Source organism: Drosophila simulans, chromosome X (genome assembly GCF_016746395.2).
Source record: "Drosophila simulans strain w501 chromosome X, Prin_Dsim_3.1, whole genome shotgun sequence".
NCBI classification, from domain to species: domain Eukaryota; kingdom Metazoa; phylum Arthropoda; class Insecta; order Diptera; family Drosophilidae; genus Drosophila; species Drosophila simulans.
In genome coordinates, this window is record NC_052525.2 from 5,401,273 (window position 1) to 5,425,882 (window position 24,610).

At 47.0% G+C, this 24,610-nt stretch overlaps 4 protein-coding genes across 4 annotated transcripts; 1 reads left to right on the top strand and 3 right to left on the bottom strand.

Moving 5' to 3' along the window:
* The first annotated feature begins 71 nt into the window (after window positions 1–71).
* LOC6725209 (centrosomal protein of 162 kDa) lies at window positions 72–24,609 on the top strand. Its single transcript, XM_039297541.2, has 7 exons — window positions 72–1,133; window positions 19,492–20,152; window positions 20,218–20,431; window positions 20,500–21,164; window positions 22,684–22,874; window positions 22,940–23,092; window positions 23,250–24,609. The coding sequence occupies exons 1-7, from the start codon at window positions 453–455 to the stop codon at window positions 23,373–23,375; spliced, it is 2,691 nt and encodes an 896-aa protein (XP_039153475.1). The 5' UTR covers window positions 72–452; the 3' UTR covers window positions 23,376–24,609.
* Window positions 1,390–6,253, bottom strand: LOC6725205 (carboxypeptidase B). The gene is made up of 4 exons (XM_016172935.3): window positions 5,860–6,253; window positions 2,840–3,265; window positions 2,625–2,778; window positions 1,390–2,402 (listed from the first exon to the last, which is right to left on the bottom strand). Exons 2-4 carry the CDS (start codon window positions 3,234–3,236, stop codon window positions 1,625–1,627), a joined length of 1,329 nt encoding a protein of 442 aa, XP_016038231.1. The 5' UTR covers window positions 3,237–3,265; window positions 5,860–6,253; the 3' UTR covers window positions 1,390–1,624.
* LOC6725206 (carboxypeptidase A1) lies at window positions 8,542–11,902 on the bottom strand. Its single transcript, XM_016172934.3, has 4 exons — window positions 11,433–11,902; window positions 10,057–10,395; window positions 9,526–9,889; window positions 8,542–9,462 (listed from the first exon to the last, which is right to left on the bottom strand). Exons 1-4 carry the CDS (start codon window positions 11,827–11,829, stop codon window positions 8,661–8,663), a joined length of 1,902 nt encoding a protein of 633 aa, XP_016038232.1. The 5' UTR covers window positions 11,830–11,902; the 3' UTR covers window positions 8,542–8,660.
* LOC6725208 (fibrous sheath CABYR-binding protein) lies at window positions 12,419–16,753 on the bottom strand. The gene is made up of 5 exons (XM_002106195.4): window positions 14,491–16,753; window positions 14,236–14,424; window positions 13,511–13,652; window positions 12,922–13,447; window positions 12,419–12,841 (listed from the first exon to the last, which is right to left on the bottom strand). The coding sequence occupies exons 1-5, from the start codon at window positions 16,718–16,720 to the stop codon at window positions 12,548–12,550; spliced, it is 3,381 nt and encodes a 1,126-aa protein (XP_002106231.3). The 5' UTR covers window positions 16,721–16,753; the 3' UTR covers window positions 12,419–12,547.
* Window position 24,610: the final 1 nt, after the last annotated feature.

Genomic DNA, 24,610 nt, shown 5'->3' on the forward strand with positions numbered 1-24,610 from the left:
TCATAAGGTAACATAAACAAAACATAAAATAAAATTGTGTGACTATCGAGTATTCTGTCGATCTATCGAGCGAACTGCCTATTGGCGTTCGCCCATCTCTACTACCCACTGTCTACAAAGTGGAGTGGGGTGTGGGTACTGCAAAAAGTGGTTTAAATGTTGTTGCCACGGCCAAACTGACGATGCGCCGCGTCCGCTGAGCCTCGTGTCCGCAGCCGTGAGATCCGTGATCCCCAGGTCCGTGCTCTGGGCGTCCGGAAATTCCCCAACGAGCACATAGTCCGACTGTTTTCTGTTCGTTTGCAATTGGCTTGCATTGACAGACCAGCAAACAAACAAACAAACAAACACACTGAAGCATCGGGATTCTATATACATAAATAGAATAGAAACAGAAAAGAAGATATACATCCTCTCTGGCCCCATTCGATTGCGGATCAGATCAGCGCGCCATGTCGCAGGTGCTTAGCCCCCACAAACAGGGCGTGGCGGAGGCGGATGCGTTGGACTACACGAACAGCAGCTCGATCATCGAGTTCCTGGCCAAAGAGCAGGACTGCGGCGGAATACTGAACGATCCGGACCCGGAGTCCATATTCCAGGAGGTGAGTCGCCTGTCCGACAGCACAGACATGCGATCCGTGGATGAATTGCTGCAGGAAGCGGAGCGCCTGATCCAACAGCAGTTGCGTCTCGGCGGTATTGTTCCGAAACTGGACGCTTCAGGGCCTCTTGCTCCGCCCAAAAGCCTCGGAGAAGAAGCTGCCACCGGTGGTGATGGCTCTTCCTCATCCCCGCAATCCTCGCCGCACAGCAGCATACGTCTGAATACACGCTATACCCATCGCATCGAGCATTTGCCCGTTCCCTTGGCGCCAAAAACCGTCGCAGTCAATGGCAGAGTCCGGCCCAGATCCGGTTCCAAATCGTCGGCCTCGCCAACATCGGTGCAGACGCCGCTAGAGAGCAGCAATGGATGCGGCTTTGCCGCCTTCGTGGATAACCTACCATCGGAGTCGGTCATCTCCGAGGAGTCCACGCCCAAGGACATGGACACAGAGAACCGTACGGCGGCCATGGCGAAGCTGCAACTTCAGCAACTCCAGGATAATACCGATGACGACGAGGATACGGTGAGTTGCAAAATTAGCCTTGCAGGTTTATGTTCCACTTATTCTTATTGGCTTGTATTTGGTCAAGTGCTTCTGACTGCTTAAATGAATTTCGAGTTGGTTTCCCATCAAATATATACTTTTTTTTCGAAATATTTCCCCAATTTATGGTTAAATCACGTTATGTTTTGTTTATTTCTGGGACAATCTCAGGGAATTGCAGTGCTATTAGTCAAAATAAGCTGATATTCCGCTCAAATAAATTCTTCAATCGATGTGTAGTAATAAATAGCGTAGATTCATTTATTGCTCGCCGTACAGGATTTAAAGGATACAGCAGCCCACCCAAAACACACACTCACTCTCAGTCACCAAATCAGGCATTCAAACCAACATAAATAATCCTTCACGCACACACAGAGATTATACATTATAAAAGGTGGGGGGTGTAAAAAAAAGCGACAGAGTTTATAAAATTACACCGAGATTCGGCGGCGAAGATGGGGCGCCATTCAACCGGACGAGCTGGGGCCAATAGCCTGCGCCACCGTCTCCACCACTGTCCAGCCCTCGAGAGCTGTGTCCTTGATGAAACGCGGCGGCAGGACAAATCCGTAGGCTCCACGATCCCTCAGCTCGATGGTGTACACATATTTGACGCCAAGCGCGGCGCGGCTCCAGTCATCGGAGCCACCGCCTGCGATTCCCAAAACTTCATGGGTGACCGCTGCCCTGTACGCAGTGCCCGTCTTCTGGAGGATTCGCTCCGCGGCCAAACTGCTCACTCGCTGCAGGACACTGGCATCCTTGACCTTGACGGCCTTGTAGGCCCACGGATAAACAATCATCTGTCCGTAGCTGTGGAAGGTCAAATACGATTCCAGATTGTACTTCCGCTTGGCCAAAAACTCGGCCACCGCTCGCGTTTCCCGCTCCGAAGCTGGCGCGGATCCGCGGTACGTATCACTGCACGGATTCGTCGACGAGCCATAGCCATTCCAGCCGATGTCGAAGTTACGGTTGAGATCCACACCGCTGCACTGGGCGCGACGCGACGGAGAGCGATTCTTGCGCCACAGGCGATTCGTTGTGCGACTGTATTCGTAGCCATCGGGGTTCATCACTGGCATTATGTACCAGGTGAGGCCGCGAATGTGCGCCGGCTGGTTCTCCCAGTCGGACATCAGCTGGTACAGGATGAAGGTCACCGTCGCGGGGCTGATCCATTCGCGGGCATGGATGCCGCCGTCGATCCACACCTTCTTGTTCTCGCGGGGATTCTCCGAGATTCTACGGCGATATATTGAGATTTGCGTTAGATAATTACGCAGGAATATGCGTGGATTAGGCTAGGCTAAAACATGGAAATGAGATAGTGCCTAAAACTAGGCTACACATATTTGAGCAACTGCTATGAAGTATATGAAATGATTGCATACTTTTGGGCAGATTGTGGCAATTATTTCCTTTGGGGAATCTAGCCCTAATATATGACTAAATTATCAAACCCACCTGAGCACTTTCAGATCGCGACCCTCGGCCGTTTGGCCAATGGTGTACAGTCGCACGATGTTGGGGAATTTGGTGCGGATCTCCCGCATAAAGCTATAGATGGTCTCCAGATCGTGATAGTCCTTCCAGTGCATGCTGCTCCTGGCGGCCTTCTCTGTGGGTTAAAGATTCCATTAAAATACCAATTGTTATGGTGTATGTAGGTCTCCACTTACTCGTTCTCCTTCCGTGACCAAACGAACTGGACTGAATGCCTTCGAGAAGCTCCTCGTCGATCATGGATTGAATGTTGTGGGAGAGAATCTGGGGATCCAGGCGATGGGCGGATAGAAAGCTGCGGGCGGCCTTCAGCTGATCCCTGGCAATGGAGATGTCCAGGAACTTGGAGTTCTCCTTCCAGATATTGCCGCCGAACTTCTGCTCCAGCATTTGGCCCACGGGCACACGCTGTTGCATCGCCTCCGAGATGTTGTAGATTCTCCACAGCTGCGCCTCATCGTACCGTTGCGGTATCTCGTTGGCATCCAGCTGGGTGAGATTGGAGGGCAATTGGTTGGCCGAGCTGGCTGCTACGGCTGCCACAAGGAGCAGCAACAGGGTTTTTTGCGTCATCGTCGCGTTATTGCTATCAGCAGATCGACCTGGAAAAGTGATTCGGTTATCAGTAAACAGCGAAAAGCCATCAGCACGATGTTATCAACCGAAAGCGGCTTCATTAATTAACTTGCGATCAGTGCTAGAGGAAAAACTGGCCTTGGAAAACCCCCTAACTAGCCAAATATTAGATAGCTTCTAACGTGGCTCAATACGAAAACAATGAGTGTCACGATTTTCATTTTGTTATTTATGGCGTCTATTAAGCCGCTAGTTGCTACCAACAAATGGTAATGACCATTGCCAGTTGATTGCTCAACTCTAAAGGTTAAAATAGTACACGCTTGTTTGGTTTGCAATAAAATCACGCTATTTAAGACCAAAGTGCTGTAGTCGGGGAATAAACAAACCGTGTGCTAACTTAGTTTCAGCTTCAGCTATTCCAAACTTTTCGTCGTCGTAAAAAGTATTTATTATAAATAGAATTTCAATTCAACCTTCGCAATGGTTCAAATAAAATGAAACCAATCGCACAACCAAATCGTTCAGGTAGCGAGAACTAAATGAAAAACGAAACTATGTGCAAACTCCAGCTGGTATCGGTGAAAATAATTGTTACAGCAAAAGTTCCTCTAATTACTGGCACAAAACAAAACAAAAAAATAATACAAAAATGTTTCCGTTTCATTGTTAGTGGTTAGGGTTATCTAGATGTGTGAATAGCTCGTAACCCTGTTTTTTTTCGTCTGTGCTTGTCATTGCCAATAAGTAATTAAAAATAGTAGTTAATAGGTTTGCAATCTTTTACAGTGAAACACACGTGTGTTTCAGGATCTTGTATCTGAGTAAAATTAAATGCAATTTCAGCGAGATACTTATCAAGGCAACCCATAAGTGTTCAAAAATATTTGTATTGCTGTAGGTGTATGTGTATTATTTTAGTATACAACACTCAATCACTCAACCAACTTGCATTGTTTTACGGATTCTGATGGCATCGATCGATCGAACGATCGATTGATCGTTTGGCTCGTTCGATCCGTGAATTTCCAGAGTTCTAAAAGTTCCGGGGCGTGTCCCGTTTATTGTCATGTTGACTCAATCCGAGTTTCGTGTTTATGTACGCTCCCTCTGTTTTGTATGCACAATGATAGGTGAGATGGAATATGACAACTGCGTCTTAGTTGCTAAGTTGCTTAGTTTCTGGACCCTAAGAACTAGATTATGGGCCTAGAAACTTTTCCTGGTCGTCTTACGGATTTCGAAACTCCGTGTTTAACGCTTCTGTGCTAATTTCCCTGGCCCGTTTCGTTTGTAGTTTTTGTTTTCATTTCGGTTTGTTTTTATGGATGCGTATTTGTATTTTCGTGTTTATTTTCTTTTTATTGCCAGGCAGAAAGTGGCACTTGTACGTTGGGAGGGGGTCGTCTCCGTTTCTCTGAATCTGTGAGTCTCTTGGTCTCCGAACCCCGAGAACTGGTTCTCGGATCTCGGATCTCAGATCTCCGATCTCGGGAGTCGAATGTGGAGTACAAACACAGTTTCGGATTGGATTTCGCTTTGTTTCGGTTTCATTTCGCTGCTGTTCACCTCGACCTTCGTGCCCCTCGTTCTCCTTCCATTAACTAGTGCCCGCTTTGCCTGCATTTCATTCCGAAAAGTAAACATTTTCAGATTCAGAACTCAAATCGTACCTTCCTAAGATCGTATCTCTGTTAATATAAACCTTGTTAAGTCTGAACTTTAAGATACATCTTCCCTTACTACATGCTAACATCAAAAAATATCCGCCACTGATCGAAAATTCTGAACTATAAATAATGAATTAGATTGTCACTAATTGCCTCTTAATTCATTAACAAAGGGCGTATAAAAAAGAATATTTCGCGTGAAATTCTCAGATTTTAACACTTTCGACGAATGCGAAACACGTCAAAATTTCAACTTGTTCCGCGAAGTGGCCAAATAATCAAAACCAGTTTTAAAGTGAAGCCGGTGCATTTTGCACTTCCTCGTTCGTTGTAACAACTTTTTTGTTTTTTACATAATCTTAATTTCTTTTGCTAATTAAGCCTTTCTTTAGTAATTGCTGAAGTCTTCAAAATACTTGCAATGCTAATTTTCCTTTAATTTGGCATATATTCACTGAAAAACACCTAAACTCTTTGCGAAGGAATTCATTTTGCTGGATTCTTCTGAAATCTTGACAGTGTTCCGCTTTTACAGCGCAATCATTTACCGGGTATTTCTCATTCTGCAGTCTTTATAGTTGAATCTCGCCTGGCATTCTTCTACAATCTTCACCCTCATTCATGTGCAATTCTCCCTTAATTTTACACAGTCATGTCTTTTCTTCTCTGCTGTCTTTTTACGTATCTTCTTTACAATCTCCATCCCCGATGTTTTGCAATTCTTTTTGGTGTTTGTAAGCTCTAACCCTTTTTTTCGGGAGTCCTCCTTCAATCACCTCAACTCCCTGCTCGTCTGAAGCTGTGCACTTCACTTTCTTTCGAGTTCTTCTCCCCTTTCTTCTGCGTTCTTACCCTAATGTTTTTCACTTTTGACAAATTAGTTTAGTTTATAGTATGTTTGCTGCGTTTTTTCACTTTTTTTTGAGTTTGTTGTTGCCTATTCCACTTACTGTTTTTTGTTGATTGCGAGGCTGCGCCTGTTCTTCTTCTTCTTCCAGTTGCCGGCTCTTCGGAAGAGAGTGCACTTTGCGAATATATATGTGTGTGTGTGTTTGTGTGCGTGTGTGGGAGAGTGTGTCGCTGGGCAAGCTGCAAACTTCGACTAAATGCTGATTGTATGTGCTTCAATTTTATATTGCCGCTCTGTCGGCGCAAGGGAGCCGTTATTCAAAAAAAAAAATATTTAAAATTAAAAAAAATAAAAAAAAACACAACAAACGAAACCGAGAATTACAAACAACAACAACAAAGCCCAGAGTGTTGTAAATGTTTGCGCTGACCGACGACCGATCTTTTAAGCGATCGTCGCGTAAATGGAAATTGGAAATGGAAACGACAGCGACGCCAGCAGCAAGGCGGCAGCGCAGCGGCAGAGGCGGCGGCAGAGAGAGCAGAGGAAGAGTGCGAGAGGGAGAGGAAGAGGGAGAGGAGCTCCCCAATGCACCACGCACTCGCACTATCTCTCTCTTTGGCATCTGCATCCCACCATAAGGATGGAGGGGAGGGGGCGCGAGTGGGAGAGAGAATGCATGGCCCACGCCCACGCCAGCAGCTGTCTCCCTTCCACCCGCGACGACATTGACACTTTGACTCAGTCACACACATTGAGTTGCACTCGAATGCATTTAACGGTTTCGCACCGGGGACTGTCCACTTGCTAATATACATATGTATGTCAAAGGGACCAAAATTCATTCATTGGAATCCGGAATTTCCTAGAAAATAATGGTCAAGTTGCACTTATCTGGAAAATCCTGCGATGGCACTTCCGGTGTTTAAGAATATTCTCTTTTGATAAGTGGTGCTGACCACTTGCTAGTTATGAGTCACCGGTGAACACAGGTGCACAAGTTCTTTTTTGCAGTTACCAGGGATTTCCAAAGATGATAAATATCCCACTTCCTACTGCTGAGTTCTTTTTAGTTTTTTAGCCGGATTTAATGCACAAACAATCTGGTATTAAGGTTTACAAAGTATTCAAAAGTGACCAGTTTAAGTACCATATTTATTGACTTGATCACACGTTTCCGTCGCCTTTTAAATTTAAATGTTGTAATATAGCTATTAATTTTTACAAGTGTCTTTTGATTGACTGCTAATGACTATCAGTGGAAATACCCCGATCATAAAAAGGTAGCGAAGGTGCAAACTTGTCAATCCCGACATTTCAGGCAATCTCATCTTCAATCATCATCAAAACCAATAATGATGATTGCTCATTATGAAACATCGATCGCATGTAACGGAAATGACAATATAATATTAAACTGGCAAGTTCAAGATATAACATATATTTTATATATTGTATATATTTCCATCTCTTTCGACATCAGCTGATTTTTGAACACAAGTGCGGTTGTAAATTGCATTTTCAATTGTATCACTAACTCAAAATCAGCGCGTGTGTGTGTGTGTGTTTGTTTAATGGATTGTGTGATTGTGTGACGGCGCGATTTTGACCCACTTGGCGAGTTTTACTTTCTTTCGCCTTTGATCACCTGCCCCGCCCCCCGCCGCCCACAATTGATTTTTTTCTCGCCGCCAGGCATTATTTATTTTTGATTTGTTTCTGTCTTTTTTCCGGTGTTTCGCTTTTTTTTATTTCACCTTTTTGTGTTGCCCAGATTTTCACTTTTAACCCTTTTTTTCGAGAGTGCGACCACAATGGTTCGTTTTTTTTTTTCAGGGCACCTTTCTTGTTTGCTGTCGGTTGATTGTACAGTAAATGCTGGGATACACGAAAAGAAATTGGTATATTCTCAAGATAAGATGCAATCTAAAATCCTATTCTTCATGTGTGGAAACCGCTTTCCGTTCTCTTCGTAGTTTCAGTGGCCCAGGGTCTTTTGTTTATCTTTCCATGCATATCGTGTTAATAATAATAATATTTTTTGGTTTATTTTCCTTATCGCTCAAATCACTTTCTTCGCCAGCTGGAAGCTTTGACTTTGACTTTGGCGTCGGGCGGCGATGGCCACGGGCCTTTCGCTTAATTTCTATATGCATGCACAAAATAAATCCAATCAAATATGCAACAACAAGAAGCGGCGAGCAGCAAAAAAAAAAAATAATAATAAATAAATAAGGCGGCCAGAGCTGAAAAACAAAACGTCGTAAGCGTTGTGGTTCGAGCTTACTGGTTTTTGAAACGCGATTGAAAGTGAAAGTTGGCGCCACGCTCTCGCGCTCTCTTTCGCTCTCTATTGCCGCCCCTCTCGCTCCCAGCTTTCTTTTCCTTTCTTCACTTCATTCTTGTTAGCCAAATTCGCCGCTTGTTTTTTGCCAACTTTACATAAGATCGTTAATGGATAATGGCGTTTACGATATGCGCGATTGCGAAATCTATAATCGAAATTGGCAGCGAATCCCAAACGTGGCCCAAAAGTTTACTGCTCTCTCTTTGGCTACCTTCTATTCCCACATCTCTCCGCCCCACCAGACGGAGCCCAAAGAGAATGCAAAAAGAAAGGTTCACTCTCTCCGGAGAATTCGATTATTAGACCGCTTTCAAAACTGTTCTACGCGCGAGCTTTCCTCGACCATTTCAGCCTGAAAGTATGCAACTTACATTGACTAAATTCAAATTGGTATAGAAAAACATCGCACAGAATGAACTATTTATATTCAATGGTTTTTCAAATACATATGTATGAAATATTTTAAGAGTTTCCTGAGTTTTAGACCAGTTTTCAGTTGTCGTTACCAACTTGTAGATTATATTAGATAGTTGAGTGGAGAATCTTTTCGTTTACTACAATTGCTGGGCAATGGTGCGCAGGAACTCGAAGACCTCCTCGCCGGACTCCACGATGTAGTGCGGCGGCAGCAGGTAGCCGTAGCGTCCCTGATCCTTGAGGAACATATTGAACACCAGCTGCGGTCCAATGCGATCCTGCACCCAATCGGCCGAGTTGCCCGGTCGCGCCAACTTCTGGCGATAACTGGTGCCCGACGAGTACTCCGCCTGGTTGAGTCGCCTCAGTGCGAGAACTGCCCTCCTAGCTGTCTGCTTGAGATCCCGTTGATTCTCCGTCACGTAGTCCGCATCGCCCCAGGGATATGTGATGGTCTGTCCATAGCCGCCCAGGGAGACATAGGCACCCAGATACTCGCGCATTCCGGAGAGGAAGCTGCGCACGGCTCGGCTCTCCGGTTCGGAGAAGCTATGGGCTCCGCGATAGAGATTCTTGCAGGGATTGCTCGTCGATCCGGTGCCGTCCCAGCCGTAGTCGAAGTTTCGATCCAAATTGACGCCATAGCAACCACTGACACTGTCGTAGCCACGGTTTTTGGTCCACAGGCGATCCGTGTGGCGGGAGTACTGGTAGCCATCTGGATTTGCCAGTGGCAGGAAGTACCAATCGATGCGGCGCATTGCCTTCTCCGCCCTGCTCTGCCTCTGACCTTCACCCTTGGCCCTGCCCTTTGGCCTGCCCCAGAGATAGGTAAGCTTGGATATGGCGTATGTGAGGGCGGCAGGACTCAACCAATCCCTGGCCTGCAGTCCAGCATCCACGAACACCGCCCAGTTGTCCGGATTCCCATTGGAGACCCTGAGAAAGATATACTCGTTATACTCGTCTACACTTTTTAAAGCGATCTGATCTTTAATTCACCTGATGACCTCCAGTGGTCGCTTGTTGCGCGTGACCCCTATCTGGATTAGTTCCACATTTTCCGAGTAGGTTTCGAGCAGCGTCTGCAGGAACTGCTTGATGTCCGCCTGATCGTGGTAACGCCGCCAGTTCATCGTTGATCCCGGCACTTCCATCCATGGCAGCGAATTGTTGCGCACGGAATCCAATGGATGTTCCACGGCCGGAACTTCCACGTAGCTCTCGTCGATCGCCGACTCGATGTCGTCGATCATTATGTTGTAGCTGTAGCCCACCTTGTCCATGAACTTCCGGGCATCGGCCACATTGCGTTGCTCGATGAGGATGTCGATGCCATCCTGGTTGATATTCCACACCTCGCTGCCTGAAAGAAGTTGAAAAACATTAGGAAAGGTCGAAATTCCTTCTGAAAGCGATTGATTAACGGAATTGGGTTGATTGAATATTCATTTTTACATATTAAAGACTGGTGTGTTATGAGAATATATTCATAGATTCATTTGAAAACCAATGCTTTTGATATGTTTATACCAAAGTGCCGCCAGAAGGCTCTGAGTTCTGGCTGTTCCAGCCGCGTTTCGTGGACTTTCCACAACTGGAAACCGTAGTAACGCTGCACTTGGCTGCCATTCCGGTAGCGCCTGTTTATCTGGTACGAGGAGCCCGGCGAAAGGAAGTCGAAACGTCGCAGATCCATCGGCGATAGCCACTGCAGGCCCTCCAGCGTGGACTCGTACAGCTCGCTGCCATTGAGGGTCAGCAGGGCGAGGGGCAGACCGGAGATTCCGGAGATCTCCGGCACGGAGACGCTGCGCCAGAGCAGCAGCTTCTGGCCAAGAAGCGATCCGATCAGGGCCACAAACGTGAGCGCTTCCAGTGGCGGCATCTTCGAACTGAATACCTATCTGGGTTCTCGGCTTTGGGTTCTGGGCTAGCGGTTCTCTGATTTATGCCAAAACCACAAATTTATGCGTGCGAATGCGTGCTCAGGTGACCGAGTTGACCTGACCTGACCTGCCCTGACCCCTCCCAAAACGCGCCTCTCTTCGTCACAGACGCGGTCAAGATATTAGCATTGCACATGCATCACTTGTAAAAGTCAATATTCTCCAAGTGCTCCGATGAGCATTTTAATCATAACGAGGCCAAAAATTATCATAAAAATAAAAGAATTACAGTTTTGAGCAGCTAATTACAAGGGCTAACCATTATTATTACTTTTTGAAGGATTTGGGAAAATTAATTTTTGTGCAAATTTTCGCATTTTTGGTAAGGGGTAACATCATCAAAATTTGCAAAAAATGGTCAAAAAATAGAGTTCCCATTTGTGGCCACAGTTCGGTTGGGAATTTAAATACGAACTCAACGAGATATTACATTCCGTATTCTGACAATTATTTTGAAAGTTGTGTCCAAAAAACTGATTATTTTATGACGGAAAATCGAAAACAATTATTTTGGCAAAAATTTAACAACTTTAGATGACCATTTTAATCATAACTTGACTAAAACTGATCATAAAATGGAAAGAATAACTGTTTTGAGCAGCTAATTACAAGGGCTAACCATCCCTATTACTTTTTGAAGGATTTGGGAAAATTAATTTTTGTGCAAATTTTCGCATTTTCGGTAAGGGGTAACATCACAAAAATTTGCAAAAAAATTAAAAAAAATAAATTTTCTAAATTTAAATGCCAGTCGATTGGAGCTTTAATTACGAGTTCAAAGAGGTATGGCAATACCTTTTTCGACCATTTTTCCCATTGCTATGGCCAAAACACTGCATACGGAAGTGTAAGTGCTAGTTTCTTAGCCGCGAGTGTGCGACTAGGCTTGACAATTTCTCTTCTTTTGTGTGGCACGGCAGACTTCTTGATGGACCCTCCGGGGTATGTGTTTTGACTCACCGAATAAAGCGACCACCTCGTTGAATTGGGCATCCGGCGAAGCCAGCACCTGTCGCTCCTCAGCCGCCTCGTCGTCCTCCTCCCGCTCCTCCATGGACGAGCCCCGGGTGGCGTTGAAGTTCAGCTTCCAGAGCTGCGCACCTCGGTAGCTCACATAGTTGGCATCCAATTCGCTGCGGAGCTCCGAGATTTTGCCGCGTTCGGATGGGGGACTCATCGACAATGGGTGCAGATATCGCAGCAGGTGACCCACACCGCCGCCAAAGAATGGTAGCCTCGTTAGCTGAGTATCGGTGCGCGCCCAATCCAGATATGTTTTGCCGCCCACTTGCTCCAATTTCGCAGTAATTAGTAGCAGCAGCGGCAGCCACGCCCACTTCCAGGGGAGGCGGTGCATATTATTGGAATATTTTGTTATAGTATCGTTTGGTTTCTGGATCTTGCAGATATTGTGGTGCGATCGATTGGGCAGTTGGTGCGGATTTAATGCGTTCACAAGTCGAGCGGTGAGCCGCAGCCTCCGGCTAACGGTTTTTCGCGTTCTCAATTCTCCATTCTCCGAGCCGCGTTCTTCTCGTCTTCCGCGACCCCGTCGTATTTCCCTATTACTCGACCGATTCCCCAATTAAGGCCAACGCATTTGCATATTGACGAAATGCCGCTGATTCTGATGCTTTTCATTTCGGACTTTTACTTTGGTTGAGGTGTGTGTGGGACCACAGCGATTATTATACTGTCATACTGTTATACTGGCTAGAAGAAGGCAGCTACCGATTCTTCATAGACAAATAGTCTATTAACATAACTCAGCCGTTTGAGCATTCAACATTTTGGGTTTTGTTTGCTTATTAATCAAAATATTAACATTTTATTGCCCCCAGTCAAAACAAATTTTTCTCAATTAATTTAAATTTTTTTTAATTTTCAATAAACATTTTTCAGTCTATTTAGATGAGCTTTTTTGTTTTTGTTTTTCTTGTGTGTTCTTTTGTGTGTGTTCAATTTGTCTAGTTACAAGTAGAATAAATAAATAAATAAATAGTATTCATATAAATAGCAAAAAAAAAAATCATTAGGCTGATTTACAAAAAATCGCATTTAGCTAAGTGTCAGGACTAGTGGCCACGCCTCCGGCTGCCACTGCTGTTCCTGGCCACCGACTTTCCGCGTCCCTGGGCAATCGCCCTGGCCACGGTGTCGGCGAAGGTCACGCCATCCTTGCCGTTGTACTGGATGAACCGGGCGGGCAGGACGAAGCCATACCGTCCGGTGTCGCCCATTTCAATGGTGTAGGCATACTTGATGCCCGCAATGCCCTTGGCCCAATCATCGGAGCCGCCGGCGGCGGGGTACAAAGTTGTGGCGGAGGATCCCACCGTATACTTCACGCCCGTCGACTTGGTGATGCTCTGGAAGAGCAAGAACATAAAATGTATTATTAGGAGGTTATTGACAAACATTAGGGAATTAGGGATTAGGGAAAACTCACCGTTCCGGCCTGTCGCGCCACACGATCGAGATCGGCGCGGTCCTGGGTTAGCTGGTAGTCGTAGCCCCAAGGATACAGGATGTACTGGCCATAGCTGTGGAACGAAAGGTACGCCTGGAAGGTCTCGCGCGGGAAGCCGCTTATGAACTTGGAGATGTAGAAGGTCTCCGGCTCGGAGAAGGCCTTGCTGCCGCGATATGTCTGCGAGCAGGGACTGGCGGAGGTGCCCTTGCCGCCCCACTTGTAGCCAAAGTTACGATTCAGATCCACACCGGGGCACTGGCGACCATGGGCACGCATATTCTTGCGCCAGAGTCGATCGGTTGTGTGAGAGTACTCGTAGCCGTCGGGATTGGCCACCGGATGGATGTACCAGTTGATGCTGCGCATGTGCTCGGGCAGATCCTCCCAACCCTCGACCAGCTGGTTGGCAATGTAGGTGACCGTGGCCGGACTGATCCATTCGCGTGCGTGCATGCCACCATCGATCCAGATGCCAGGATTACGGGCATTGCCATTGGAAATCCTGAGGGAAAACATACGAGTATATAACATTGCGCTGCATTAGAGGTTCTTTGACCACACTCACTTGAGAATCTTCAGTGGGCGCTTCTCCACCGAGTAGCCAATGATCTCCGTGGAGCAAATATCCGGATAGGTTTTGGCCATGTAGTCAATGAAGCCGTGAATGTCCTCCAGACGATGATAGGCCTGCCAGGTGAGGCGATGTCCTGCGGGCAACACAAAATGCAAAGCAGATAAATATGATGTATTAACCCCTTCGGTTCATTCAACTTGCTGTCATTTGAAAGCGGCAAAAGGGAACTTGGCACTCTGACCCTCAACTTGAACCCAGAACCCTCGGCCCTGAACCCTCGAAGGAGACATCATTGTCTTGGCGTCGTCTGGCGTTCCCCGTTTCGCCGGCTATCGATTAAACAACAGCGTCTTGCAAGGACCTGGCCCTTTTCTCTGGGTGCGTTTTTCCCCCCTCGCAGTTCACTGATCGGAGTTGGGGCAGCGTGGCACGTGGCACGTTCCTATGGCAAAGCCACTTTGCGCTTGATGACTTTTCACACGCCCCTCGCCGAGTGCATTAAATGCTCGTTTGCGGCGACACCTCGCTTTGGAAAAAAGGGGTGGCACCGGCCTACCGCCTGTCAATCAAAAACTCTTACTCCACACAAAAAAAAAAAAAAATAATAAAAAGGAAATATCCTTTTGTTCCATGAAAAGCGGGTGTGTGAATCAAGGCGTAGTCTTCTTCTGCACTTATTTTGAATTCACTCTATGATTGCTTTTATTTCTACTTACCCTTGCGGTTCTGGAGCTCGGCAATCTTCTCCGCTGGCGGATTCTCCTTTTCAATGACACGCTGCAAATTGTCGATGAGAACGATCCGGGAAAGATTAGCGGCGCGAATGTGACGCTCGGCGGCGGCCAAAACTTGTGGCTTCAGCAGATAGTCCACCTCCTGCTTGACCTCTTTCCACAGTTGGCCATCTAAAAAAATATGGCAAATATAAGATTAGCTATTGAAGGTACTAGAGCATCAGAAGGGAAACGCACCATATTTGGACTGCAGTTCGTCGGCCATTCGCTTATCCTTGTCGGTCTGGACCACGATGCGCCACACTTGGGCGCCATCATAGCGGCGCAGATGGGCATTGAATGGTGACTCCTCCTCCGTCTTGGGCAGATCCGTTTCCGATGGCTGCTGCTGCATGAACGAGGCGTTGACGTAGTTCAGCACACTATCCTGGACCTGAAGGGGTTGCGATGGCACCTGGGGTTGGGGCATCACCATGGGAATGATGGTGGTCAGCAGCGACGATTCCAGGGGCTTGGTTTCCTTCTCCGGCTGCAGGGCTTCCTTCTCTACTTGGGGCTCGGCTTGGGTCGAGTCGGATTGGATTTCATCTTGGACTTTAGCTGGGACTTCAGCAGGAACTTCTGCTGGGGTTTCAACTGGGGTTTCCGCTGGAGCTTCATCTACAACTTGAACTGGAACATCAGCTGGGATTTCAGCGGGGATCTCAGCAGGGCTTTCAGCAGGGATCTCGGCTGGGATCTCGGCAGGGATTTCAGCAGGAATCTCGGCAGGGATCTCGGCAGGAACTTCGGCAGGAACCTCAGCAGGAATCTCGGCAGGAATCTCGGCAGGGATATCAGCAGGAGATTCCTCTGGTTTCACCTCGGGGACAGCTGGTTGAGTCTCAGCATAATTCTGGACCTCCTCCTCTGGCTTTGACTCTTCCTGGGTCTTGATTTCCTCCTCGGGCATAGATTCTTCCACTGGCTTAGCCTCCTCCTCCATTTGGACTTGCTCCTCAGGCTTGCCTTCCTCTGGAATTTCAGCTGGAGCGATTTCCGCTTCAATATGTTGTTCTGGGGCAATCGCGACTGGCTCTTCATTTGAAGGCTGGGCAATATCCTGTTCGGTTTCATCGGCCAAGGTTAGCTGCTCGGGTTCCTTTTCCTTTTCCTGCTCAGCTTCGGGAACTGCCTGCTCTTCAATGGCTTCTGTGACAGGGGACTGCTGATCTTCGCTTTGAAGCTCCGGTTCCTGTTTATCACTGGCCTCGGCCAATTCTTCGGGCACCAGGTTGTCCGTAGCGGCAGTTAGACCATCTTCAATGCCCTCGACCAGGGTTTCCATCAGGGATGCCTCCGTGGTGTCCACCTCGTTATCACTGATTTTCTCAGCCTCAACTTCGGGTTCCTTTTCTGGCTGGGATTCAGCCTCTGGTAGGGTTTCCACTTCAGGCTGGGCTTCCACTTCTGGTTGGGTTTCTGGTTCTGATTGAGATTCAGCCTCAGGCTGGGTTTCCACTTCTGGCTGAGGTTCAACCTCTGGCTGAGGTTCCACTTCAGGTTGGGCTTCTACTTCTGGCTGGGATTCCACTTCAGGCTGGGACTCCACTTCTGGTTGTGGCTCCACTTCTAGTTGGGGCTCCGCTTCTGGTTGGGCTTCCACTTCTGGCTGAGCTTCAATCTCTGGCTTCTTCTCCGCCAGTTCACCATCAGATTCTGACTGGTATTCCTCTGGTTTCACCTGTTCCGGCTGAGTTTCCGATTCCTCGGGCACTTGATCATCCATGGCCGCTTCGGTTTCCTTTTCCAATTCCTCCACGGCACTCTCGGTGGCAGCAGGAGATTCCTCTTCCTCTGGCAGTTCGTCGTTTAAGGGCACTGGTGCCGCTTCGGTGGCCAAGTCCACGGTCTGCTCCAACTGAGCCTCCTGGCTAGCTGGTTTCATCAGGACTACATGTTCCTCGATGGACTCGGGCTGCTGCTGATCGTGCTCCGCGTCGTGCTCCGTTTCTGGCTGGGACTCGGCTACCGTAATGTCGCTGGGCAGTTCCACGAGTTGCATAGCCGGGCTGGAATCGCTCTCCAGCATCAGCATGTCGGAGGCGGATGAGCCAGAGGGATCCGATTCGGGATCGGCTTCGATGGAGTTGCGATTGACATGCTCGGTGTCTTCCAGTTGACTGGCCACCGTATCGGGCACCAGCATATACATGTCCGATGAGTCGGCGGAGGGAATGGAGGTGAGCTTCATGTTGTCCACGAGAACATCCTGCTGTTGTGGCTGCTGCTGATCCGCTGGCAGCTCGTTTCTCTCGAGAGCCAGGCGATCTAGCGACATGGACGCCACCTGGTTAAAACCAAGGACTAGGAGCAGAGAGCCGATGGTGACTATTCTTTTGGGGGAAATCCCCTCGTTGGCAGCGCTGCCACGCGATCTCGCGTTGTACATCTTAGCGGGATCTGACTGTGAACCGTAATGAGACATGTCCCATTGGTGGAGTGGCGCTTTTATACCAACGCTGGGAAAGTATTGCCATTTCATTTTCGATATTTCTCTCCACGCTGCCGGCGTCGCTCTGCCGCTGCCGGCGTCGCTGTCCGCTTACACTGGCCATCAAAGAGTGGAACTTGTTATGTATGTTAATGTCTTCCAAGTGCCCGAAGCTCGTGGCTCTCTTCCTTGTGAGAGGCCGCGGCGGGGCCCACGGTCTCTTATGTTAATCCCCACCAGCAAGTGTCATCGGCATAACCATATCTCCCGCCCAGCATTTCTAACATCTTCGAATCCGACTACGATCCCACATTTCCATACCGACAGCTCGCCCGCTCTCGCTTTCTTTCGGGATCGATGCGGACGGAGCATAGCTAGAAATTGATAATCGAAATATATGCACTGCTATAACAGATCAAATGGCACGATATGCGCCCAAATTTATTGAGAAACTAACAAAAAGCGGTTAGGATCAACAAGCTTATCAAAATTTCTGTAATTAGTGCTCCTGAATAAGCCCTGAATATGAATATATAAAACATATTTAACGATAGAAGTTATAATGAGTAGAATAAAGTGAAAATAAGTCAAATAAAAATAACATGCTCCACATTTCCGCTGTGCAATTATGTGCGCTTGAGCTTCCGATGCCATAAATAACTTTTCCCCCAATTAAATATTAAATGTAGCTCGCCGTAAGTGCCATCAACTGTCACAATTATCGAGTGATCGACTTTCTATATGCACAGCAAATCATTCTCGAGCTCCATTTCCATATCGATCTCGATCTGAATCGCTGAATCAGCGGGAGCCCCAATTGATAATCGATGTCAATTGGCAATGGTGTGTTAATTGCAATGCGTATTGTCATTTATATATATATATATAAATATTAACATATTCATTGATTGAGTGCAGCAGGACGCACCCGGGGATTTCTCGGATTTGGCACACGAAATCACACGCTGATCACATTATTTATTTTTCGTGTTGTGCTGGCGCGCTTTAAAAGTTTCCAATTTGCTCATTGACATGATTTCTGAATAAGTTGCTTTTGTGGCTCTTATTTGCACTCGAATATTATATATTTGTATTGGTATTACCCACGCTCTGCTCTCTAATCAACCGCACCTCGTTGGCGGGCAAACAATTGCCGGTTCGGTTTGGTTCCATTGCTGTTTCTATCGCTCCTTTCACTTTATAAGTGGAGTTTATCAAATGACAATTGAGGAAGAGCGAGAGTTCAAGTAATTGCAATCGCCACCGCCACCGCCATTGCCTGGGTCAAGTAGTGAAATTGTCCTAATAGACCGACATAGGTACTTATAGTTTCTTGATCAATCGACCGACATCGACCGATTGGCAAGTGCCGCCACTCGATTTGCTTTGCCATTTGGCATCCAACTGATAATGAATCTAATGGATGCGCTAATGCTTTGGCGTGAATTTCACGAACTATTGTTAATTGGCAATTTGGATAACATAACTATTGAATACTATACATGTAATAAAACCTATTAAATTAATACGAATTTAGTTGTTGTCTTAAATTTAAAATTTAACTATTAAAGTGGCTTAATTGTTAAAGAAACCATTGATCTCTTAACGAAGTAGAACCAATTGAAATCAAGTACCCCACCAAATAGGTTCACACATTTCAAGCTGATTTCCAAGTGGAAAGTGGCAGCTCCATAAAATTCACAAAAGTATGAATGAAGTGAATGGTGCAAACGAGTTGGAGGTGTACGATGCTTTCCAGGTATATTCTACTACTCGTACCAGCCAGGCGGAGTCGATGAAAGCGAGAGTGGGCAGCGAATGTCAGTCAATCGCTGGCGGCTAAATGCCGAAAAAGGCCACTTCAAAACCAATGCACACACACAGACATGCCGACGAGCACAGTGGGACAATGGGCGATGGTGGGCGGAGTGGGAGGTTCGGTGCCACGAACTTTCTTTCTTCATCGATATTTCGCTGCTTTTTGTCGAGTGTCGAGTGCATTGTTGTTGTTGTTGTTGTTGCCGCTGCTGGTGCTGCTGCACGCCCACACAATCCCAATTATCTCCTTACGCTTACGGGCACCCATAAGACCCATGGTGCCACTTGACAGTCGATAGCGTTTGACGAGGGTTGCTGCCGCGCACAGTGGGCCAAAACTCGTACCCATAGCTAGTTCGTTGCCTAAGTCTTTCGTTTTTGCAACTCAATTTAAGTTTGCAGTCATGAAATATAACTTAATTACATATATTTTGCTCAAGAATGGTAAAACTTAGATTGTAAATTTGACTTATGTCATGAGCATTTGGATCCACTGTCCAGTTGGACATAAAGTTGTCATTGTGGTGTGTATTTCTACACTTCCACTGGCCTGCTCTGCTCGCCATCTCTTCAGAGGATGGATGATGGAGGCAACGAAAGAAACCGCCCAGCGACGACAAGTATTAAGTATTATTGTTATTCTCGCAACGCGCACCTTCACGGCTCGTTTTGTGGCCCATTACCGTTAAGCTGCCACACCCCAGGAGCACCTCCCCTGCACTTTCACATGTCCCCGTGGCCCCGACTCATCGAACCTCTTCATCTTTCACGTAAATGAGATGTAAGGTGTGAGTCTTAAAATTTGCGAGGAAAAACTTAGCCTTTTAAAGCGGTTTTCTAAATAATAGTTAAGTGGAGCATGAGTAAACTGCAGAAAATGTCGAGGAAATATTTTCTACTTTCCCCAGTATTTATGTTCTACATTTTTGTTTACATATAATTTGCAGATGGAGGAGATCACCGAGGCGGAGGTGGACGCCCCCACATTTTCGCAGGCTGAGGACCCTGGCAAAGTGATCAGGAGTCCGCCTGGAAGTCAGTTCAAGAGTCAAGGGCGTTCTTACATCGAGTCCAGTCAGCCCATTCGACCGATGGCCAGCTACAGCGAGAAGGCGGTGGGCAGCTCACCCAAGCGCATGGTCAGCACCTTGACCTCACCCATCGAGCAGATCGCCTGCAGTGTTTCGCGGGAGCATGCGCTCAAGCTGGAGATCGAGCAACTGCAGGAGCGACTCAAGGACACCGAGGAGCGTTTGGCCTCCGTTCGCCTGCAGAGCGACTCATTGTCGCAGACGCAACGTGCGCTCCGTGAGCACAACAGCCGGCTGCAGGAGGAGTCCGAGATGCTCAAGTTGGACGTGCAGCATCTCAATGAGTGCGCCAATGTCTTGAGGTCGGAATTGCAGGCGGCTCGCAGGGATCGTGGTGAGGCGCTCCAGATGCAGCGCTCCCTGCGAGAGGAACTCGAGGAGGCGCACCAGGAGCGACGGCGAACTGGAGAGGGCAAGGAGAAAGACAGCCGCGTCATCCAGGACCTGCAACGCCAGTGCCGCGAGATGGAGCGGATACTGATGCGCAAGCATCCGGACTCCGTGTCCGCTCTGATAGGTGCGCTTAGACTAACCAAACTTAAGTTATGTTATAAACATTTTCTTATTCCCTTCCTCCTCTAGTGGCGTCCAAGAGTTCGGGCATGTGTCCGCTTAACGACCAGGAGAACGTGAATAGTCGCAAACTGCTGGAGCAGCGCATCGCCCAGCTCGAATCGGATGCCAAGGAGCAGGATCGCAAGGCGCAACAGATTCTGGCCAATGTTCAGGCGCGCTTCAACTCGGTGCAGGCCAAATATGAAACGCACATCGCGGACCTGGAGACGCAGGTTTTAAGGTGGGTTCTAGATAAGAAGGTGCTCGAAAGAACATTGAATAATCATGTTTTTTTTTATATATCTACAGCCTTCAGGAGATCAACACAAAACTAAACGAGCAGATTGAATCTCAGGTGCGCACCTTAGATCGGTACATGCAAAAGAGGGCGGATAGATACTACAACAATTGCACCCAAACTGAGCCATTAGAACAGGATGATGCATCAGTCGGCGGTGAAGTAAACCACGGACGAGCTACTCCGGTTAGCTCGAACACAATGGGCACCCAAACCCAGGCGGCAAATGGAACGCGGGATCATAGTACCAATACCATTGGCTGCCCCTCGCCGGCACTTGTGTGCCAGCAGCAGCACCTCCACCACGCGCATGGCCACCTCCATCCACATGCCCCGTCCGCAAGCAGCAGCACCAGCAGCACGGCCAATTCCACGCCGAACACGTCGCGTCCGAACTCGAAGCAAAGTGGCGGTCAAAGGCGTTCGCCACTGGTCACCGCGGGCCCCTCTAAGCTGCCCATCTCGCAGTCGGACTCAACGCTCTCACTGCTCAGCCATGGCGGCGGAGGATCCAAGGAGGAGGCACAGTTGCTCAGCTCCGTGAGGAGTATGCGCGTGGATCTGGCCATTAAAAACAAGGCAATGCAGCGTCTAACGCGGGAGCTGGATGAATGCAAAAAGACCATACGGAAGCTGCAGCGGGACAAGGAGGGTAGTGGCTCCGGCAGCCAGACAGGTGAGCATCGCATCGCATCGATTCCCTCCAAACTCGAAGTTCACATCCCCATCTCGATCCCCATTCGAATCCAAAATCAAATCGAAAAACCCATCCCATAGCCCCTCTCTAATTTCGGTTGTGTTTGTGTCACTCGGTCGCCGATGGATGGCTGGTAATTTATGGACTTTCTCTGCCCGGTCAGCACGTACACTTGGTAGTTCCCCTCCCCTCTGCCCCTCTGCCCACTGCCTAGTGCCCACTCCTCCCAGACCCCGCTCCCCCGGCCCGCCCGCAAGCTGGGGACCCCTCTCCGCCACTCCGCTTCTAGAGACGGCAAATAAATTGCTGGAATAAATCATTGTACGGCTGTCGACGCTGTCGGCCTTTTGACCACTTTTTGCACTCGTTTCAAACGGCAATTGCAGCGCAACTAAGCGGCTAAGCGGCCATCGGCCAATGGCCAAGACAAACACGTTTCAGCCAGGCCAAGACGCCTTAACCCTCTGATAATCGTGGGTTAAATGTAGGCTCTCGAAGAAGAGCTCTGTAAATTATTTGGATGCTAGTATTGAAAATCATTTATTATAATTTCATTTGAAACAATCGTTTCGTTGAAACTATATTTGAAATATTCGTTTGCTTTGTAATATATTATTTTTTTCTTTACCAAAAAGTGCTGTTGTGCTAGGGTTAAAACAAACGGCCCAAACGAAACTGAATCCACAGAGTCGAAGTTGGAGAGATACATGTGGATACACGGAGTGGAGGGCGGAGTGGGAGACCCCATCTCGGGCACTTGGTTATGTCACCTGTGCGGCCTGACGCTTGTTTATTTACCTTTTGTCGATTCGGATTTAAATTTCTTGTTGCTATTGCTATTGCGGTGTGGCTGCGCCATCGAAAAAGAAAATTCGAAAGCGAAAGTCAAAGTCAAAGACGCGGGTTTGTTTTGGCGGCGGGTCGGTGGACGCTGCTGGGGATCTACTTGGATTGGATCAGGTCTTCTCTGCGGCCCCATCTCCCCTTTCTTTCGCCCCGCTCCCGTCCCCGGTGAAATGGACGTTTTATAATGCCATGACTTGTTAGCCGCCTCTGTCGTTGGCCAAAAGCTAAGCGTTTTTTATTACTTATTTTTCTGCGTTTGTGATTATTTTGTATTTTTTATTGTCTCGTTGTTGTGTGCGTGTGTGTTTTGATGCGATGTGCTGTGCGGTTTTTTTGTGGCTAATTAATGAGCCGTCGCTCCGTCAAATTTGTTTTGTTAATAATTGTAAATGCCAAAAGCGGACGACGGTAACCGTATAAATAGCATCATCAGCGAGTGTTTTAATTTCGTACGCGCGTGTAAAAAATGTAAATCGCTCTTCATAACTGTCGGATTATGCAATAAGCTTTTTGTGAAAATTTTGTATAAAAATTTGGCCACACGAAGCTCAATGAACCCCGCCGTTTTAGCAGCTTACATAATTGGATTATGCGTATTGGTTATATTAGATTTATTATATTTATTGCCATATTGTGCTTCTGACATTCGCAGGCAGCAAACTGGATCTGAGATCCCAGGCCAGCGGCGGATCCCTGCAGAGGCGCTCCAGTGGCTACGATCACCATCACCACGGTGACCACATTCCGGCGGCCACCGAAAGTCAGGCTCTGAAGGAGGCCCAAAACAAGTACCGCCTGCTGGAGGCCGACTATAAAACTCTTCATGACAAGCGGCTGCAGGATGTAAGTGATCACATCGCACTTGAGAAAATCCCAACTAATGTTTAACAATTAATTCCGGCTTTCAGCTGAAGACCCTGCAGAGTGCCCACGAAAGGGAACTGGCCTCCTGCAACGAGACCGTGCGAATCCTGCAGCAGCGCCTCAACGAGCGGGAGGAGGCACTGACCACCCAGAAGCGGCGCAAGGTGCCCGTGGACTACTATGCCCTGAAAGCCAAGGTACAGAAGCATTGTAAAACTCCCTGAAACAATCAAGATCTATTGCAACTTCAAGAATATACAGAACAAGTCAAGTGGAGGTTTCCTTGTTCAATGTGAAATAAATTTACATATGTGGTTTCGTTACTAATTTCTTGGACTTAAATACTATTTCAAGGTATCGCTTTTGGAAAGGAGGCACTCGGAGCGGGAGGAGAGGCTTCATATGCTGGTGGAGGCACTCAGCAAAGGACGGCTCAACGGAGCTCTCGAGGATCTGATGCAGGAGAACAACAACAAGTAGAGGAGTTAAAAGCGTTTAGGATATTACTTAAGCCACATTGCCACGTTCAATGCCAGCCAATTCGATTAGAGTCCGTCTAAGCAGAAAAACATCCAATGATAAAAACAATTTTAGCCAGAACAAAAAGCAGGGGTTGGTAGCAAAGGGTCCGAGCACGTGCTGCCAGGTTGGATTGCGTCTAAAAAAGATGAAACTCTAACTGACGCACCTGCGATTTTCTCAAACCAAATTCAAATGTGTTCAAAATGGAAACAATAAGTATATCGACAAGTGATCAGTTAGCCAACCATTTATTTATAGGCTTAAGATCTTTCCCAACAAAAGCTGCAATTCAATCTGGCGGCCAAGGCCAATCGGAATCCATTTCATGGCCCTTTGCTCACCAAGGATATTTAATGAAACAGAACTAGATTAAAGTTATTGTAGTTCTTAGAGCAGAATGTATTTTAAATATCAGTGTTTCGATGTAGAAATTGAATGGTTTAAACCACGTTCACACAACTTAGAAAGAGATAGCGATGGCGGTGTGAAAGAGAGCGAGCCAGTTGGATGCTTCATGGAAATGAAAGAGAGGTAGTTTTTGGAAATGAAAGTTGTACTAGAAATAAGTATTTTATGTATATAGAATATCGAAGTACAGAAATTCGAAGCGATCTCAACTTGAATATTATATATTTGATTTAGACGAAAGGTGCTGTACGGGCACAATTAATTTTACCAACCTAGCAGTCGATTTTTTTTTACCTAACCCAATTATTGTGCGTTTATGATAGAGAACTTTGAAAAAGTTAAAAACAAACTAAGAACCAGGGACCGTAAATAAGGTTTATTTACACCCCTTTCCCTACCCTAAACATCCCAAATAGGCAGATATATAAGACACCAATATGCTAACTTGTCGACCACCTATACAGAAAGTATAAATGTATTTCAAAACTTGATGACATACCGAAATTAAGAACGAAAGAAATTCTATAGACTTCTCAAAGAGTAGACGGTATTTCCACGTTAATTCTATTATAAGCAATGCAAAGTTCATCCAGTATTTATTATATATAACTTTTGTTAAAATTGACATTATTTTTGGATACTTAATGATTACCGAGTGAATTTTCGAAATACTACGGTCCCTGTTAAAAGAATGAAATGGAATAGTACTAGATCTCCCATAAGTAAAAACTCAAGCAGGCGGACAATTAAGACAAAAACCAAATAAAAATTCCCAGTATTCCAAT

What these genes read in the sequence shown, in the direction of transcription:
- LOC6725209 (XM_039297541.2), top strand. Translation starts at nt 453, where the DNA reads ATGTCGCAGGTGCTTAGCCCCCACAAACAGGGCGTGGCGGAGGCGGAT. An exon ending in CTCCGTGTCCGCTCTGATAG is followed by an intron (nt 20,153 to 20,217) that starts GTGCGCTTAGAC and finishes TTCCTCCTCTAG; the next exon opens with TGGCGTCCAAGAGTTCGGGC. An exon ending in TGGCTCCGGCAGCCAGACAG is followed by an intron (nt 21,165 to 22,683) that starts GTGAGCATCGCA and finishes TGACATTCGCAG; the next exon opens with GCAGCAAACTGGATCTGAGA.
- LOC6725205 (XM_016172935.3), bottom strand. Translation starts at nt 3,236, where the DNA reads ATGACGCAAAAAACCCTGTTGCTGCTCCTTGTGGCAGCCGTAGCAGCC. An exon ending in TGGTCACGGAAGGAGAACGA is followed by an intron (nt 2,779 to 2,839) that starts GTAAGTGGAGAC and finishes TTTAACCCACAG; the next exon opens with AGAAGGCCGCCAGGAGCAGC. An exon ending in CGCGATCTGAAAGTGCTCAG is followed by an intron (nt 2,403 to 2,624) that starts GTGGGTTTGATA and finishes ATATCGCCGTAG; the next exon opens with AATCTCGGAGAATCCCCGCG.
- LOC6725206 (XM_016172934.3), bottom strand. Translation starts at nt 11,829, where the DNA reads ATGCACCGCCTCCCCTGGAAGTGGGCGTGGCTGCCGCTGCTGCTACTA. An exon ending in AGCCTTCTGGCGGCACTTTG is followed by an intron (nt 9,890 to 10,056) that starts GTATAAACATAT and finishes AACTTCTTTCAG; the next exon opens with GCAGCGAGGTGTGGAATATC. An exon ending in CGACCACTGGAGGTCATCAG is followed by an intron (nt 9,463 to 9,525) that starts GTGAATTAAAGA and finishes TATCTTTCTCAG; the next exon opens with GGTCTCCAATGGGAATCCGG.
- LOC6725208 (XM_002106195.4), bottom strand. Translation starts at nt 16,720, where the DNA reads ATGTCTCATTACGGTTCACAGTCAGATCCCGCTAAGATGTACAACGCG. An exon ending in CGAGCTCCAGAACCGCAAGG is followed by an intron (nt 13,653 to 14,235) that starts GTAAGTAGAAAT and finishes TGTTGCCCGCAG; the next exon opens with GACATCGCCTCACCTGGCAG. An exon ending in TGGCGCGACAGGCCGGAACG is followed by an intron (nt 12,842 to 12,921) that starts GTGAGTTTTCCC and finishes TTGCTCTTCCAG; the next exon opens with AGCATCACCAAGTCGACGGG.